This window comes from Poecilia reticulata, chromosome 5 (assembly GCF_904066995.2).
Source record: "Poecilia reticulata chromosome 5, P_reticulata-male-v2, whole genome shotgun sequence".
Taxonomy (NCBI): Eukaryota; Metazoa; Chordata; class Actinopteri; order Cyprinodontiformes; family Poeciliidae; genus Poecilia; species Poecilia reticulata.
In genome coordinates this window covers 17552695-17569141 of record NC_088834.1, presented here as the reverse complement: position 1 = coordinate 17569141, position 16447 = coordinate 17552695, and the positions used below count along the sequence as shown (strand labels likewise).

Genomic DNA, 16447 nt, shown 5'->3' with positions numbered 1-16447 from the left:
ACTGGAAAACAGTTTGGATGATCCCCCATAAATACTTAATTGTAAACTAGGTGAAGGAAGTGTCATTTAAAATTCTCCATAAAATTTACCCTGCTAAGCACTATATGGTAAAATTTAAAAGAACACTAATTGCAGTTTCTGTGACTGAGATTGCCGTCAGTAAAAACAATAACCTGCTCTTACAGGCCCATTCTTTCTCTGCTGCCCCCTCTCTTCCCTAGGGGGCAGTAGAGAGCAACATGTAGGCGCTGGGAGGAAGAAGAGTGAGAAAAGTGTCCGGTTGTTGTGGGGAGCGCAGTGTGTTAGATTTAGGGAAGTCAGCTGTTCGTTGTACTTGTTCAAAAGAGGAATAAAGTTCTTAAAGTATTCATCTGCCTCCTCCTTGCTTTTCCCGCCAGCGAGCAGAAATGATAGGAGCTTGTTAACAGCGAACGAGCCGAAATAGAGACCAACCCGTTTAAAACCAGCCTCTGATTGGACTCTGAGCCTTTCAGAGTCCACACATCAATCTTTTCATACACGTCTAAAGACCCGGACTAAAAATTCTCTTTTCATCCCGCATTGTGATGCTCGTAAATTAAGGAAAGATAACCTATCCTTAATGGCTTTTGTTTTTACCAGCATTTACCTGCAAGACAAAGAAAATGATTAGTGACCAAATGATCGCAGAAGAGCTACATTCAAGGACTCTGGATCAGGTGGTCATTGACGTCAATCTGTGATGTCGGATTCGGGTTTTGAGTTCACCATTCCAGGATCACGTCACCAATGAACAGCTGAGCCAATCAGGTCCATGTGACGCACAGGCTTTATTACGTACAGTATGTGAATGTAGGATTTCATTTTTTTAATGTAAAATTCTCTTTACATCCCGCATTGTGATGCTCGCCCAAAAAGAAAGGATAACCTATCTTTAATGGCTTTTGTTTTATTTTGGGTTTTTTTTGTTGTTGTTTTTTTTTTTTTACAAGTATTTACCTGCAAGACAAAGAAAATGATTAGTGACCAAATGATCGCAGAAGAGCTACATTCAAGGACTCTGTTTCAGGCGGTCATTGACGTCAATCTGTGTCGTGTGATTCCGGGTCTGTGGTTGAAATCCGAGGATCACGTCACCAAAGACTAGCTGAGCCAATCAGGTGAAGATAACGCACAGGCCTTGTTACGTAAAGTATGTGAATGTAGGATTTCATTTATTAATGTGAAATTCTCTTTACATCCTGCATTGTGATGCTCGCCCTAAAAAGAAAGGATAACCTATCTTTAATGGCTTTTGTTTTATTTTGGGGTTTTTTGTTGTTGTTTTTTTTAGAAGCATTTACCTGCAAGACAAAGAAAATGATTAGTGACCAAATGATCGCAGAAGAGCTACATTCAAGGACTCTGTTTCAGGCGGTCATTGACGTCAATCTGTGATGTGGGATTCGGGTCTTGTGTTTGCCATTTGATGATCACGTCACCAATGAGCAGCTCAGCCAATCAGGTCCAAGTGACGCATAGGCTTTATTACATACAGCACTTGAATGTACAATTTTATTTTTTAAATGTAAAATTCTCTTTACATCCTGCATTGTGTTGCTCGCCCTAAAAAGAAAGGATTACCTATCTTTAATGGCTTTTGTTTTATTTTGTTTTTTTGGTGTTTTTTTTTTTTACAAGCATTACCTGCAAGACAAAGAAAATGGTTAGTGACCAAATGATCGCAGAAGAGCTACATTCAAGGACTCTGTTTCAGGCGGTCATTGACGTCAATCTGTGTCGTGGGATTCGGGGTCTGTGGTTGAAATCCGAGGATCACGTCAACAAAGACTAGCTGAGCCAATCAGGTGAAGATGACGCACAGGCCTTATTACGTACAGTACTTGAATGTAGGAATACATGTTTTATGTAAAATTCTCTTTACATCCTGCATTGTGATGCTCGACCAAAAAAGAAAGGATAACCTATCTTTAATGGCTTTTATTTTATTTTGGGGTTTTTGTTGTTGATTTTTTTTTACAAGCATTTACCTGCAAGACAAAGAAAATGGTTAGTGACCAAACCAAACCAAACCAATGAACAGGTGAGCCAATCAGGTCAAAGTGACGCACAGGCTTTATTACGTACAGTATTTGAATGTGGGATTTCATGTTTTATGTAAAATTCTCTTTACATCCTGCATTGTGATGCTCGACCAAAAAAGAAAGGATAACCTATCTTTAATGGCTTTTGTTTTATTTTGTTTTTTTCAAAGCATTTACCTGCAAGACAAAGAAAATGATTAGCGACCAAATGATCGCAGAAGAGCTACATTCAAGGACTCTGTTTCAGGCGGTCATGGACGTCAATCTGTGTCGTGTGATTCGGGGTCTGTGGTTGAAATCCGAGGATCACGTCACCAAAGACTAACTGAGCCAATCAGGTGAAGATGACGCACAGGCCTTATTACGTACAGTATGTGAATGTAGGATTTAATGTTTTATGTAACATTCTCTTTACATCCTGCATTGTGATGCTCGACCAAAAAAGAAAGGATAAACTATCTTTAATGGCTTTTTTTGTTTGTTTGTTTTTTTTTTCAAAGCATTTACCTGCAAGACAAAGAAAATGATTAGTGACCAAATGATCGCAGAAGAGCTACATTCAAGGACTCTGTTTCAGGCGGTCATTGACGTCAATCTGTGATGTTGGATTCGGGTCTTGTGTTTGCCATTTGATGATCACGTCACCAATGAACAGCTCAGCCAATCAGGTCCAAGTGACGCACAGGCCTTATTACGTACAGTATGTGATTGTAGGATTTCATTTTTTAATGTAAAATTCTCTTTACATCCAGCATTGTGATGCTCGACCAAAAATAAAGGATAAACTATCTTTAATGGCTTTTGTTTTATTTATTTTTTTTGTTTTTTTCAAAGCATTTACCTGCAAGACAAAGAAAATGATTAGTGACCAAATGATCGCAGAAGAGCTACATTCAAGGACTCTGTTTCAGGCGGTCATTGACGTCAATCTGTGTCGTGTGATTCGGGGTCTGTGGTTGAAATCCGAGGATCACGTCACCAAAGACTAGCTGAGCCAATCAGGTGAAGATGACGCACAGGCCTTATTACGTACAGTATTTGAATGTACAATTTAATTTTTTTAAATGTAAAATTCTCTTTACATCCTGCATTGTGATCCTCGACCAAAAAAGAAACAATAAACTATCTTTAATGGCTTTTGTTTTTGGGGTTTTTTTTTTTTTTTTTTTTACAAGCATTTACCTGCAAGACAAAGAAAATGATTAGTGACCAAATGATCGCAGAAGAGCTACATTCAAGGACTCTGTTTCAGGCGGTCATTGACGTCAACCTGTGACGTGGGATTCGGGTTTTGAGTTCACCATTCTAGGATCACGTCACCATTGACTAGCTGAGCCAATCAGGTGAAGATGACGCACAGGCCTTATTACACCTACAGTATTTGAATGTCTTCTTTCGATCTTTCGTTTTCATACACACTCTAAGAAATAATCTTGTAAATTTACAGTAACATACTGGCAGCTATAGACGCCAGACGTTTACTGTAAATGCACAGTAACTGTACCGTAATTAATCCCGACAGCAGATTACCGTCAATGCAAGTACGGTACGGATACTGTGAAAAAACGGTAAAATACTGGCGTCTAGCTGTCAGTAGTTTATCGTTTTTTTAAAGAACGGTAATCTACCGTTTTTCTGAAAAAACGATAAAAAAAATAATGCTGGTACCTACAGACGCGTTTTTTCCCCCCACTAAATCCTGAACATACCCAATTTGGGTTGTCTTGGAGTTTTTATCGCAACTGGGGTTTTTCATGCCTGGGAACGAGAATACGACTTGTTGAATGTGACAGGTAGCCAATCAAAAAGCGCAGTGACGTCAGAACAGAGGGGAATCCTAAACAGCTGACATATCGCGCAACTGAGTCCGGATATCGGAGATGATATGTGGAAATGTTTATTATTATATGTAAAGGTCATTATTATGTTTATTCAGTTAAAGATGTTAACTATTGTGGCAGGAGGAAGGTGGAGGCTGCACCTGCTGGCAGGGGGATTGCAAGTGAGCCAATTGCGCCACCTGAGGGCGCTCAGTATAAAAGCTGAGGTGAGCTGCAGACGGATACTTGTTGTTGGCTGTTGACACGTCGCGCGCTGCGCTTCCGTGTTGAGCTGTCGGTATGCCGAGTACAGCAGAAACGTTCGAGCGTATTTACCTCCACGTTTGATCGTGAGTGGAGTGGTTCCTGCAACAAGTGCCGACATTTGTGAGCGTTCCCATTTGGGTGCAAGTGAGAAGAGCTTGGCCTGATCGGAATCTCAACTGATCGCCACACATAACGCTGCTGTTTTGCCCGGACTGAGTAACCGCTTACTTAGCGGCCAAGAGAAACCGGCGTGTGGGACACGCCCACCCCCCACAGAAGACCAGCACAAGGAGCGGCTGCGCGCTCCGTTTCGGGCTGGATCGCTTGTTTTGCCGTGCTTGTGAAGCACAAGGACTTTTATTATTTTTATTTATACATATTTTTATATTTCTTTTACTGCCTGTATTTTAACAATTTGTTTTATTTTTTCCTTAGAGGACCGCCGGTGGTGCGCTCGGACCTGGAGGTGGCGTCCCTTTTTGTGCAGTGCTTTACACAAATGGGTGGAGGGCATTTCAAAGAGTGAGTGCCTTCACAGGTGTTTGTTTTGATTTTCTTTGATTTGGAGCCTACCATCCAGGACCTGGTTGTACCCACCGGTAAGCCTATTTGGATTTATTTTGTGTATTTTCTTTTTTTTATGTACAGGTATTTTTATTCTTTGAGATAATAAATTATTGACTTGAAACCTGTCTCCTGCTGATTGCAAAACCGGACCTGCGTCCTTCTATTAATTCCTGGGTGATAACCCCAGGTGGCGTTGTTGGCAACAAACTAATTATATGGTCAAAACCACTGAATGCCACACTATGAAAAAACATATTCACCTCCAAATCATAGTGCAGCAAATAGAGCGGCTGCTCCCGTCGTCTTTTATCCACCGTCTTTTCTTTTTGTTACGTCTTTTATCTCTTAAAATGAGTCCACAAACTATCACTATTGCTTCTACATCGTCATCCGTGTTTGGTTATTCTAAATTCCCGCTATGTTGGGGGTTTTACTGGATTATCCTCTGGAATCGGGATGTTCGTGTGTGGTGTGTTGCTCCTGCCTTGGACACACGAACCGATCGAACCTGCTGGACTTTTATCAACTCTGTGGTCACAGAGGTTTGGAGAATCGGCCGACATTTCTTAAATCTTTCCGTCTAAACCATACGGAAGCGCATTGCTATCACGCAAGAAAAAAAAAAATTCGAGCGCTATCACGTTATAACGTGATACGTATCTTGTTAAAACGTGATACATATCACGTTATAACGTGATACTATCTTGTTAAAACGTGATACATATCACGTTATAACGTGATACTATCTTGTTAAAACGTGATACATATCTTGTTAAAACGTGATAGTTATCTTGTTAAAACGTGATACATATCTTGTTAAAACGTGATACATATCTTGTTAAAACGTGATAGTTATCTTGTTAAAACGTGATACATATCTTGTTAAAACGTGATAGTTATCTTGTTAAAACGTGATACATATCTTGTTAAAACGTGATAGTTATCTTGTTAAAACGTGATACGTATCTTGTTAAAACGTGATAGTTATCTTGTTAAAACGTGATACGTATCTTGTTAAAACGTGATAGTTATCTTGTTAAAACGTGATACGTATCTTGTTAAAACGTGATAATTTTATGTCCAGGAAGTGGCGGTATTATGCTAGGCTAGTACAGTGGCTGATATGAATTGGTCAGGTTTCCCTTCATGTTTGGTCTACACGGATACGGATGCTGCTTTGCACTGTGGTTAAAACCATTAATAGCTACTCTGAGCAGGATCCTACACAGAACGGGGCTGCACAGAAGGAAACGTCAGTTTGGTTCTCTAGCTGTGGCGGCGTTCCTGACTGTCTGGATCGAAGCTGAAGTTGGCTTCCGATTGTAGCTTCTGATTCGGGAAATGGCTAAAGAGCGATTATAACGGAGGCTCGGATGTATTTGCTGAACATTTTCTGTTCAGATTTATTTTTTTTAACAGTACACTTGCTGAACAACGGCAACGGCTGTTCGTAACCAAGCAACCGAAATAAACAGAAGGCTGGATAGTGGCAAAAGACAAAACTAGATCCTGTTAAGCATTCTTCAAAATAAAAGACTTCCTCTCAAGTTAAAATGCATCCCTGTAAGCCACAACAGCCAAACAGAAAGGCAGGTGCTCTAGGAAAAAAAATGAAAGAAAACAGAAAGCTAAAATAATAGCAAATATTGTAAATGTGATAGTTCATTTATAATGCATTCCAGATACAAAAAGGTTTTTAAATCTCTCATGTTTGAAGTTTCACAATTCAGATAAAGGTTTCACAAATCACAAACTAGGTTTGAAATATTCTGCCATTGGCGTAGAATAATCTACTCCAGATTTGAAGTGTCGATGTATGTTTGTTTTTAAAGCATATCAGGTGATTTCTTAACACTTGCATGTTAAATCTAATTCCATGATTAGTTACTTATTTACAGGGCTGCACATTGGTGTAGTTGGTAGAGCTGATGCCTTGCAGCAAGAAGGTTCTGGGTTCGATTCCTGGCACGGGTCTTTCTGTATGGAGTTTGCATGTTCTCCCTGTGCATGCGTGGGTTTTCTCCAGGTACTCCGGTTTCCTCCCACAGTCCAAAAACATGACTGTCAGGTTAAATGGCCTCTCCAAATTGTCCCTAGGTGTGTGTGTGTGTGTTGTGTATCTCTTTGTTGCCCTGCGACAGACTGGCGACCTGTCCAGGGTGTACCTCGTCTCTCGCCCAGAATGTCAGCTGGAGATAGGCACCAACACCCCTCCCAAGCCCACTAACGTACAAGGGTGTAAAGAAAATGGACGGAGTTACTTAATTACAGTCATATGTTAAGTATAATTTAAATGCTTATTATTATTTACTGAATGTAACTTGATTGTACATAATTACAAAAAGGTGATGTGAAAAATAATTAAATTCAAAGCTTTATTTATGATTTATTTTGACAAAAGGGAAGAGAGAGGAAGTCTTTTATTTTGAAGAATGCTTAACAGGATCTAATTTTTTGTCTTTTGCCACTATCTAGCCTTCTGTTTATTTTGGTTGCTTGGTTACGAACAGCCGTTGCCGTTATGCACCTATTGTGCTGTTCAATAAAAATGTTTTACAGAAAATGTTCAGCAAATACATCTAAGCCTCCGTTATAATCGCTCTTTAGCCATTTCCCGAATCAGAAGCTACAATCGGAAGCCAACTTCAGCTTCGATCCAGACAGTCAGGAACGCCGCCACAGCTAGAGAACCAAACTGACGTTTCCTTCTGTGCAGCCCCGTTCTGTGTAGGATCCTGCTCAGAGTAGCTATTAATGGTTTTAATCACAGTGCAAAGCAGCATCCGTATCCGTGTAGACCAAACATGAAGGGAAACCTGACCAATTCATGTCAGCCACTGTACTAGCCTAGCATAATACCGCCACTTCCTGGACATAGAATTATCACGTTTTTACAAGATAACTATCACGTTTTAACAAGATACGTAACACGTTTTAACAAGATAACTATCACGTTTTAACAAGATACGTAACACGTTTTAACAAGATAACTATCACGTTTTAACAAGATATGTATCACGTTTTAACAAGATAACTATCACGTTTTAACAAGATATGTATCACGTTTTAACAAGATAACTATCACGTTTTAACAAGATATGTATCACGTTTTAACAAGATAGTATCACGTTATAACGTGATATGTATCACGTTTTAACAAGATACGTATCACGTTATAACGTGATAGCGCTCGAATTTTTTTTTTCCTGCGTGATAGCAATGCGCTTCCGTAAAACCACACTTAAGACTCAAGCTCTACTCATCTCCTCTTGACCACTGCCCAAACGCTCTGGCTCTGGTCGCTATGGTAACGTTTACATATCCCTTCAAAATAAGATACAGATGCGCCACAAAAACAAACATTTTACTTTCGTGAAAACTTTAACTCACGATAATGACTAACGGGAGCCCTGAGCTTGTCTCTCTGCAACGAGACGGTCCGATCTGGGAGTGATGGGAGACGATAACACCCGAAGTGTTGCTTATATCCACAGCCTGCTTGGTCTGTGGCGAAGCAGCTTGGAGCTTCATTGCCTCATTAGCAGCCGGTCGCCTCACGTTACACAGAGCGGCTTGTAATGTGGGAGTCACCTACCGGTCCGGGATAAATCCATTCTCCTGTCTCTTCTCTGGGCCCTTTCCCCTTCGCAAAGAAGGGGAAAAGGCCCAAAGACATCTGATCTGTTTCTTACTCATTTTGCTGCTTGTGGCCTCAGTGTTGGCGCGCAAGTAACCGAGAGAATCCGGTTAAAGGATTTTCAAAATAAAAGATACTTCAGACTCAAATAATACATAAAACGGAAATATTTCACTATTTCTTGCGCGGCCCGGTACCAACACTCATATAATGTATGAGTATATATGACTTATATTATGGTAAAAACTGTGAGCTTTGTTGAAGTAATTAAAGACACAAGTTCAAATCCATGCTGAGTGGAGCTCCTTCAATCAGTACTCCTCCGCAGCACTGATTGGCTAAGCAATGTAACGTGATCCTCTGCAGCAACTGATGGCAAAGCGGGGCGTCATCACGACTTTACACAAGTGTGTCTTTACCTCCGCGGCAGAGTCTCCGCCGAACCCCTGAGACCGATTCATCGGACCCCTGGGGTTCGATCGAACCCAGGTTAAGAACCACTGCTCTAGAGTAATGATGATTGAATCACATGGACAGCAGGCTAAGATACCTCAAGTTCACTTCTGGGTGACATTTCACATTTTTGAAGTACGACATGTCGTTTAATTTAACACTTCAAACAAACAAAGAAACAAACACAAAACGTAATACTTAAGTGAAAACTAAAAGGGTGTGCTAAGTTATTTTTGTTTATTTTTTATTGGTTTGTATATTAAAATAACAATTATTTGTATTTATTTGTAAGGAGAGAAGGATATTTTGTTTATTTTTTCCTCTTCTGAAGTTTTTTTTTCCGTTTCGAAACATGACTTCACTAAATTAGATGAATCCTGACAGTTACTCTAATTTGGGTTTTATTCTTAGGCATTTAGTGAAATTGGACTCTTTTCCTTCAGGTTTTGATCGGAAATCTAATAAATGCAAGCAGAGCTGCTAAATGCAAACAATTAATAATAATAATAATAATAATAATAATAATAAGACATGATTGGAAGAAAATGTAATTTGGAGTTTTAGTGGACCATTTATAAAACTGACATTAATAACACGTCCTCTCCATCTGCAGCGATTCCTCTGGAACATGTTCAGATTGTGATTCTGCTTCGCTTTGCTCTTGCTGGTAAAGACATCACTTTAAAGTCAGCAGAAACTGGTTTAACATTTTAATATATTCTTTTTTTATCTGTGTATATAAATCAGCTCCAGCATGAGTGATGGTTCCTGATATGTTGCTGTCAGAACGATAGATGATCCGAGTTGTCCAGCCTAAACTTGGCCCGCAGCTGTTTACTCACTGAAATTTCCCCAGATTCCCTGAGTTATGTGATGATTTTGTTTTCCATACACGGAGCAGAAATGCAGAACGCCATGACTCTTCGTCATGGACGAAATCTCTAAAACAACCAAATGATCCCAAATTGCTGACAAAAAAAAAAAAAAACCTTCCTCAGAGTAATGTACTCTTTAACTTTTCTCTAAATTGTCCTTACTTAGTTTTGTTGGGAGTACAATAGAATAGTCATTAAAATGTATCAAATTGACACAATGAAAAAAGGGAAATAATAATGATTACACTCAGTTAAATAAATATTTTTAATTAAACTGCCACAGATTTTTCCGTTTCTGTTCTGGTGATGTGTGTTTAACTGTTTTCCAAAACTGAAAAGTATGATTTTGGAGTTGGACATTATGATTGATATTCTTGTAGAGAATCTTTCAATAATAGGAAACATTTGCCAGTCTATTTACTTTTAGAGATTACACACTGATGCCCGTGTGAAAGTATTAATATCCCTTAAAGTTATTAGTTTGTCACTCTACAAAACCACAGAACATAATATATTTGACTGAGATTAAAGGATTACTGTTTTCACAGTTTTTACAACAACAAATCTGAGAAGCAGGCTGAGCAACTTGAGTGTATACTTTGTAGGATCATGTATTTATCTATCTATAGATATACAACACCCTCTAACAAACAGTGTTCAGAATATAGATGACGAGATTAGATATACATAAAAGTTTACTTTTAAAGTTGCTCCTGTGCTTTTGGTCCAGCAGAACAGCACAGGCTGTCAGGCCTGCGTGACTCATTTCTAAACACGGTGCGCATCGGACGACTTGTTGCAAATTAACACATAAATCATTAACAATCAAAGTTGCATGGACGATACAGTAGCAAGAAACACAGCCGACATTTTAAATGTAGCTCCAACTGTGCGCTGTCAATAAAAGTTCAGCGGCATCCCTTCCACCAATTACACTCCATGTGATCGCAGGTCTGAGAGCCCTGGCTGCCGACATCTAATGAAAGATAAGAGCCAGTGCAGTCTCATTTAACCATACTGATACCCATGAACACAGAGACATGCCACTACGTCCCTCTCTGCACAGCTATTTCTGTCTGCCGGCCTCCATGCCCAACCAGCTCCCTCTCTCTCCACGGTCAAGAATAGACGTCTAATTGGCCTGGCACCCAATCACATGAACTCTGATCTCATCCCCCCTCCTCCCACCGCTTCCTCGGCTCCTGGGCAACTGGAAAGAGGAATGGCACGTCACACTATGGAGTCACGCTTCCTGTACTTCTCTTACACCGACTGATTGAGACAGAGAGAGATGTAGCATAGCTGGGAGTTTTTTCCCTGCACCTTTCATAGGGAGTATCTCTGCATCACCTTCCCTCCTGCAATCTTTACTTGGCAGCTGCCTCGCTTGGGTTTGTTTATGTTGCTTGCTGATATGGAATCCAAAGACTGAAAGCAACAACTGCAAAGCCTAATTTAGGCTGTCTGGATTTTATTTAGGAGGAAGATTAGATTTTATTATCAACCCCTGGTTCAAATCAGAGCTTTGAGATGAATTTGAGGGCCAGCTCATGTTATTTGGATGAAGGTAATGTTGTCAAAGCGTCTCACTTTAGTTCTGCCAGAGTTTCTTTAGTGAAGGTTGGTTTTAGTCCCATCCGTGCTGCTTTATAATTAATGGGAAGTTAGAAAAAACTATTTATATACCATTTATGTTTGTCTCATGCCATGTAAGACAAAAACATTTAGAAGAAGAAGAAACTATTTTCAGATGAGACCAAAATTGCAAACATGCAAAGTGTGTCAGGTGAAAAGCTGAGACTCACCCTGAGCACACCATGCTGACTTTGAAACAAGGTGGAGGCCGAATTATGCTGTGGAGATGCTTTTTTTTTCTGCAAATAAGTTGATCAAAACCGGTGGAGAGATGAATGGAAATAAATATAACTCTATGCTGGAAGAGCTTCAGATGGTTCTTGTTTTAGATCGGTCCAGAACAAAGATCAAGATCAAGACCAAACCCTAAGTGAGAATCTGTGGTCGGACTTGAAGATTCACGTTCAGAGACACTCTCCATCCAGTCTGGAATAGGCACAATAAGAGGAATAGGCACAAGTCAGTGTTTATATGTACAAAACAAACCATCCGCAGCTGTAACTGGAGAGAAAAACTATCCTAACAAATATTTACTCATGGAGGCTGAATGTGAACAGCCGCCACAATTTCACAATTGTTTCATAAATTGAAAACTATATAATTTTCCTTCCAGTTCACAATTATGGACTACTCGGTGTTGTTCACAAATCTCATGAAAACCCAAAGACATAGATCAAGGGTTCATGAATGTAACGCAACAAATGTGGACATGAAGACACGTCTGACATAAAGCTAAGTAATTAGTAGTTCAAACCTAACTGGAGCCATGTGGGTGTGTTTGTTTGTGCTTTTTTTTCCTGTTGTGGAAGTTAGTACCACTGTGCAAACCCGTCCCAGTTAACCCGACAACTCCGTGTGAAATATGACACAACTCTGGTTCTACTTTAAGGCATTCCTTTTCTCTCAGTGGTGGTAACATGGTGTTTGTGTGAGTGTACAGTTGTATGTGTGTGTGTGTGTGTGTGTGTGTGTGTGTGTGTGTGCGTGCGTGCGTGCGTGCGTGCAGGGTGGGGGCTAAGGCCACCATTTCTACCAGGGCACATGCAGCAGCTGTCCTTTGGCATGTCAGCGGGGAGCGTCAGAGACTTGCTACAGAAAAGGTTCAGAACTGAGCCGAGAACTGCTGTGTGCAGTTTCCGAAAAGGTTCTCATCGCTCCTGTCTTTGACCAAACCTGGGACCTGCGCAGCCTCGACCATGGCGGATCAGTACCAGTACAACACCAACGAGGAGAAGATTGTGAAGGACAGCCACACCAAGGAGATCGATCTGATTAACAGAGACCCCAAGCAAATCAATGAGGACGTGGTGAAGGTTTGTGCAGAAAGGGGAGAGAGAGAGAAGAAACTGTCATGAGAAAAGGCTATAGGGATCAAACTCAGAGTCTCTAATTGCATGTTTGCAGATTTAGATAAAATTGCAAATAGTAGGTGCTGAGAGTAGAACCAGGCATTGTATTAGCAGAGAAATCCTGAAATAGACCAGGAGCTATTCCTGTTGCTTGAGCAGAGCAAAGATTTATTTTGGGGATGGGCTGGAAGGAGTTGGGAACTGATACACACTGTCGCTCTGATTTTCTGCCACTGTTTATTATTTATTTGTTGCTATGGAAATATCACAAAATATATATGTTGCTGATATTATTAAATAAGTAATCATAAGTATATTTTGTTGGGTGGGTGTAAATGAGGCTGTCAAACAAGCGTTTGGTGACTCCATGACTCACTTTGGAAACATTTACAAACCGGTTTGTGCCAGATTTTAGAAAGCTGAGCACTGCAGCCTTGAAGACAGGACTCATTTATAAGATACTGATCTTATGTTGTAGATCAAATTAACAATTTGAAATTTACAAAAACTATTGTAAAAAATATTCCTACACAACGGTATTAAAAATTACTGGACGGTGCAGCTATATCTAAATAGAGCATGTAGATGTTTCTGCTGTGCAATGTTATCTCTGTTTTTTTTTTATAGATATAAATTAACGTTTAAAATGATCCAAACTTTAGAGAAACTAGATAATAGAGTCGAGTATTTATTTATTTTTTAATCCAGTGATTTATTCATTCGGAGTTAGATCCCTACATGCTGTTCCCTTTGGAAATCGTCTTATAACTTCCTGTACCTTTCCCATGGAATAATTTGAAGAGCGAGATAAAGCTTCAGATGTGCCGTGTGTGTGTCCGCCTGCAAAAGTTTGATTACTGACGATAGCTGACAGCAGTTCGATGTCGAGCCTCAGCTGAGAATGTAATGGCCTACTTTTTTTCCCCAGGAGGACCAGGTGGCTCGTAATGCAATCCAACAACAGATTGGAGCATTGTGGAGCCACTCTCTTATGAATTTTGCATGAGGCCAGCTTTGATTTAGCAAAAATGAGGCGGAATAAAGCTCTTTGACTTGAACTGGGTGCAGCATTAAAAGCCGACCCACCACTTTGTCTGCGCGTGAAGTGTGTGCAGGTTATTCGCTTCTCTGAGTGTGAGTGCTGCACTCTGGGCTTTTCAAAGGGTCAACTTTACACTCCATGTGAATTTGCAGGAACTGTTTAACGGTGCTCATGGGTATGCTTGGGAGAAAGGCTGTAGAAGTTGTGCTCTCTCAAGGATCTGTGCTAATGACTCCTGTTCAAACTGTCTCGTTAGGTGGAGTTTGAGGACGTAATCGCAGAGCCCGATGGCACGCACAGCCTGGACGGAGTGTGGAGGCTCAGCTACACCACTTTCACCGTGTCCAAATACTGGTGCTACCGCGTCCTGTCTGCTGTCTTTGGCATCCCAGTCGCTCTGCTCTGGGGCTTCCTGTTCGCCTGCATCTCCTTCTGCCACATCTGGGCCGTGGTTCCCTGCATCAAGAGCTGTCTGATTGAGTCGCAGTGCGTCAGCCGCATTTACTCACTCTGCATCCAGACCTTCTGTGATCCTTTCTTTGAAGCTCTGGGCAAGATTTTCAGCAGCGTCCGCGTGGCACTGCGCAAAGAAGTCTAAGAACTCACTCTGCAGTTTGAAATATGACCAGAGAAAGTGTGGTATGTGTGTGTGTGTGTTTTTTTTTTTACAGCGAAAAAATAATCCATCCCTGGCATCTTGCTTTGCAACCGACTCGTCCTCGTCTCACTGTATAGCATGCTGTTCTCCGCCCTCCGAAGTCTGAGCCAGAGATCTAAAGCCTGACATGCCCAGTGTGCATTTAGCCAGCAGAAGTGCTGTGACAGCTGCAGCAGGCAGCCTGGCTCTCTGACAGCTCTGGCAGGTCTAGGTTGACCCAAGCAGAAGAAGGTCCACTGTCATAAGGGGAAGCTCGGTATTCACACCTACAGTGGTTTTAGAAGTTTACACACACACACACTCAAAAACACACAATTTTGTGATGCAAAAAATGAGTTCACGAAGAATCATTTAAAGAATGTTTTTGCTTCTAATGTGGTATATGTCCTGTTAGATCCAGATGAAGAACAAACAAATCTGTTAGGAGAAGAAATGTAAGAAAAATATATCAGAAATGAAGTTCAGGTGTTCTAGGACTTACATGACATTTGTTCATGTATATCCTTTAACAAAAGCCAGAGAGATTACAATTATATTTGCCGAAAGAAAAAGCATCAAAGCTCAAAAACAATAATGACCAACAACAGTGATACTAAATGAACAGTCCCCCCCAGAGAAGATGGAGTCCTGAAAGATCTCAAAACAGCATCAGTCACTTACTCGTCAGGAGTGTGCACCTCTTTACCGTTTGACAGATTTGTTATTTTCAGTTGAACGGGACACATGACATGTCATGAGCATGAAAAATTTGGAAATTATTTATTGCAGATTGATTGTTTTACATGACAAATCCTGACGTTTTTGCACAGAGACGTGTCCATTCTCAAGAGGCACTATTTATGTATCCACCAGAGAAAGCAAGAATTCACAAAGATGCACAAAAAATACATAAGATAGATTGTTTTATTTGTGCATTTAATTTGGTTCCTTTCAAAAGTTTTTGCATTGTTTTGTTACTGATTTCCGTCATGCTGTTCACTATATACCTCAAAGAAATGAAATGAATTTTAAACAACTACTTTGTCCTGTATTTTGGGATTGTTTGTATGTGCTTTATACATGCTTTGTTGTCTGTGTAATTTATAAGGACCCTTTATAATGCAGTACAGAAAAATGATTTTTAAAAAAAATAGAAATAGATTTCCAAGTCTGTTATGTACATCAAGATATGACATCTCTTATAACAGTTTGTGCTAGTTTGGAATAACAAACTCACAGTTAAGTAGAGGTTAGTGCATGCAGTAATTTAATGCATTTGCAAAAAGCTTTAGAAATCATCCCGCAACAAAGTGTTTTTGGAATCTTCTGTCATCCTGGAAGCGCTGACCAGAGAACTGAGACCCACTAGAGGATGCTGTTGTGTGTTTTTCATGCGTTCTTTCATTAGACCATTTCTTAATGGTTCACTGCCACCACACCCTGCTTTGTTCATAACATTGCTGTTTTTCACTCTGCTCACTGCGTTCTGGTCTTTTATTTATTTATTTTTTTCCCTGCAAACCTTTCATGCAATATTTAATTTATTTGCTCTTTGAAGAAAAAAAAAGAGTGTTTGGGATCCAACAAGGTTGGAAAATGTCTGTAGAGATGAGATTCAATTTCTAACGAAGGTTCAAACACTTTCAATCAGCTGAAAAGCCACATTAACAACATAATGGTACATTTTCTTTAATAATAGCGACATATGCAAGTAATCCTTCATGCATGAATTTACATCCTCACTCAGGTAATTTGTGTCTTTAGGCATGAAAAAAATAGCTTTCTTTTTCTTTAATCAGTGTTTCTACATGTACATCCAGGTATTTAGACTAAAATATGTATTTGGCAAGTCAATTAATAATGTCAAAATGTGTGAAAACTATTAAAAACTAATTGTTGTTGTTAAACTTATCCAGTTACATGTTTAACCATCTTCTAACACTGTTCAGCTCAGTGAAAAACTCTTCCTGTGCTCTCTACATATTGTAGTCGCATGCTTCTAAGCTCTTCATTTTCAATTTTGAGACCTTAGTTTCTTTTTTTCAGCTAGTCCAGATAATTTAAAAAATATATTTCCTGTGCCCCAAAACAAAAAAGAAAAA

The 16447-nt window shown here is 39.9% G+C and overlaps 1 protein-coding gene across 1 annotated transcript; it reads left to right on the top strand.

The window, feature by feature from the left end:
• The first annotated feature begins 12379 nt into the window (after nucleotides 1-12379).
• cav3 (caveolin 3) lies at nucleotides 12380-14471 on the top strand. Its single transcript, XM_008409850.3, has 2 exons — nucleotides 12380-12630; nucleotides 13965-14471. The coding sequence occupies exons 1-2, from the start codon at nucleotides 12514-12516 to the stop codon at nucleotides 14304-14306; spliced, it is 459 nt and encodes a 152-aa protein (XP_008408072.1). The 5' UTR covers nucleotides 12380-12513; the 3' UTR covers nucleotides 14307-14471.
• Nucleotides 14472-16447: the final 1976 nt, after the last annotated feature.

What these genes read in the sequence shown, in the direction of transcription:
- cav3 (XM_008409850.3), top strand. Translation starts at nt 12,514, where the DNA reads ATGGCGGATCAGTACCAGTACAACACCAACGAGGAGAAGATTGTGAAG. An exon ending in TCAATGAGGACGTGGTGAAG is followed by an intron (nt 12,631 to 13,964) that starts GTTTGTGCAGAA and finishes CTGTCTCGTTAG; the next exon opens with GTGGAGTTTGAGGACGTAAT.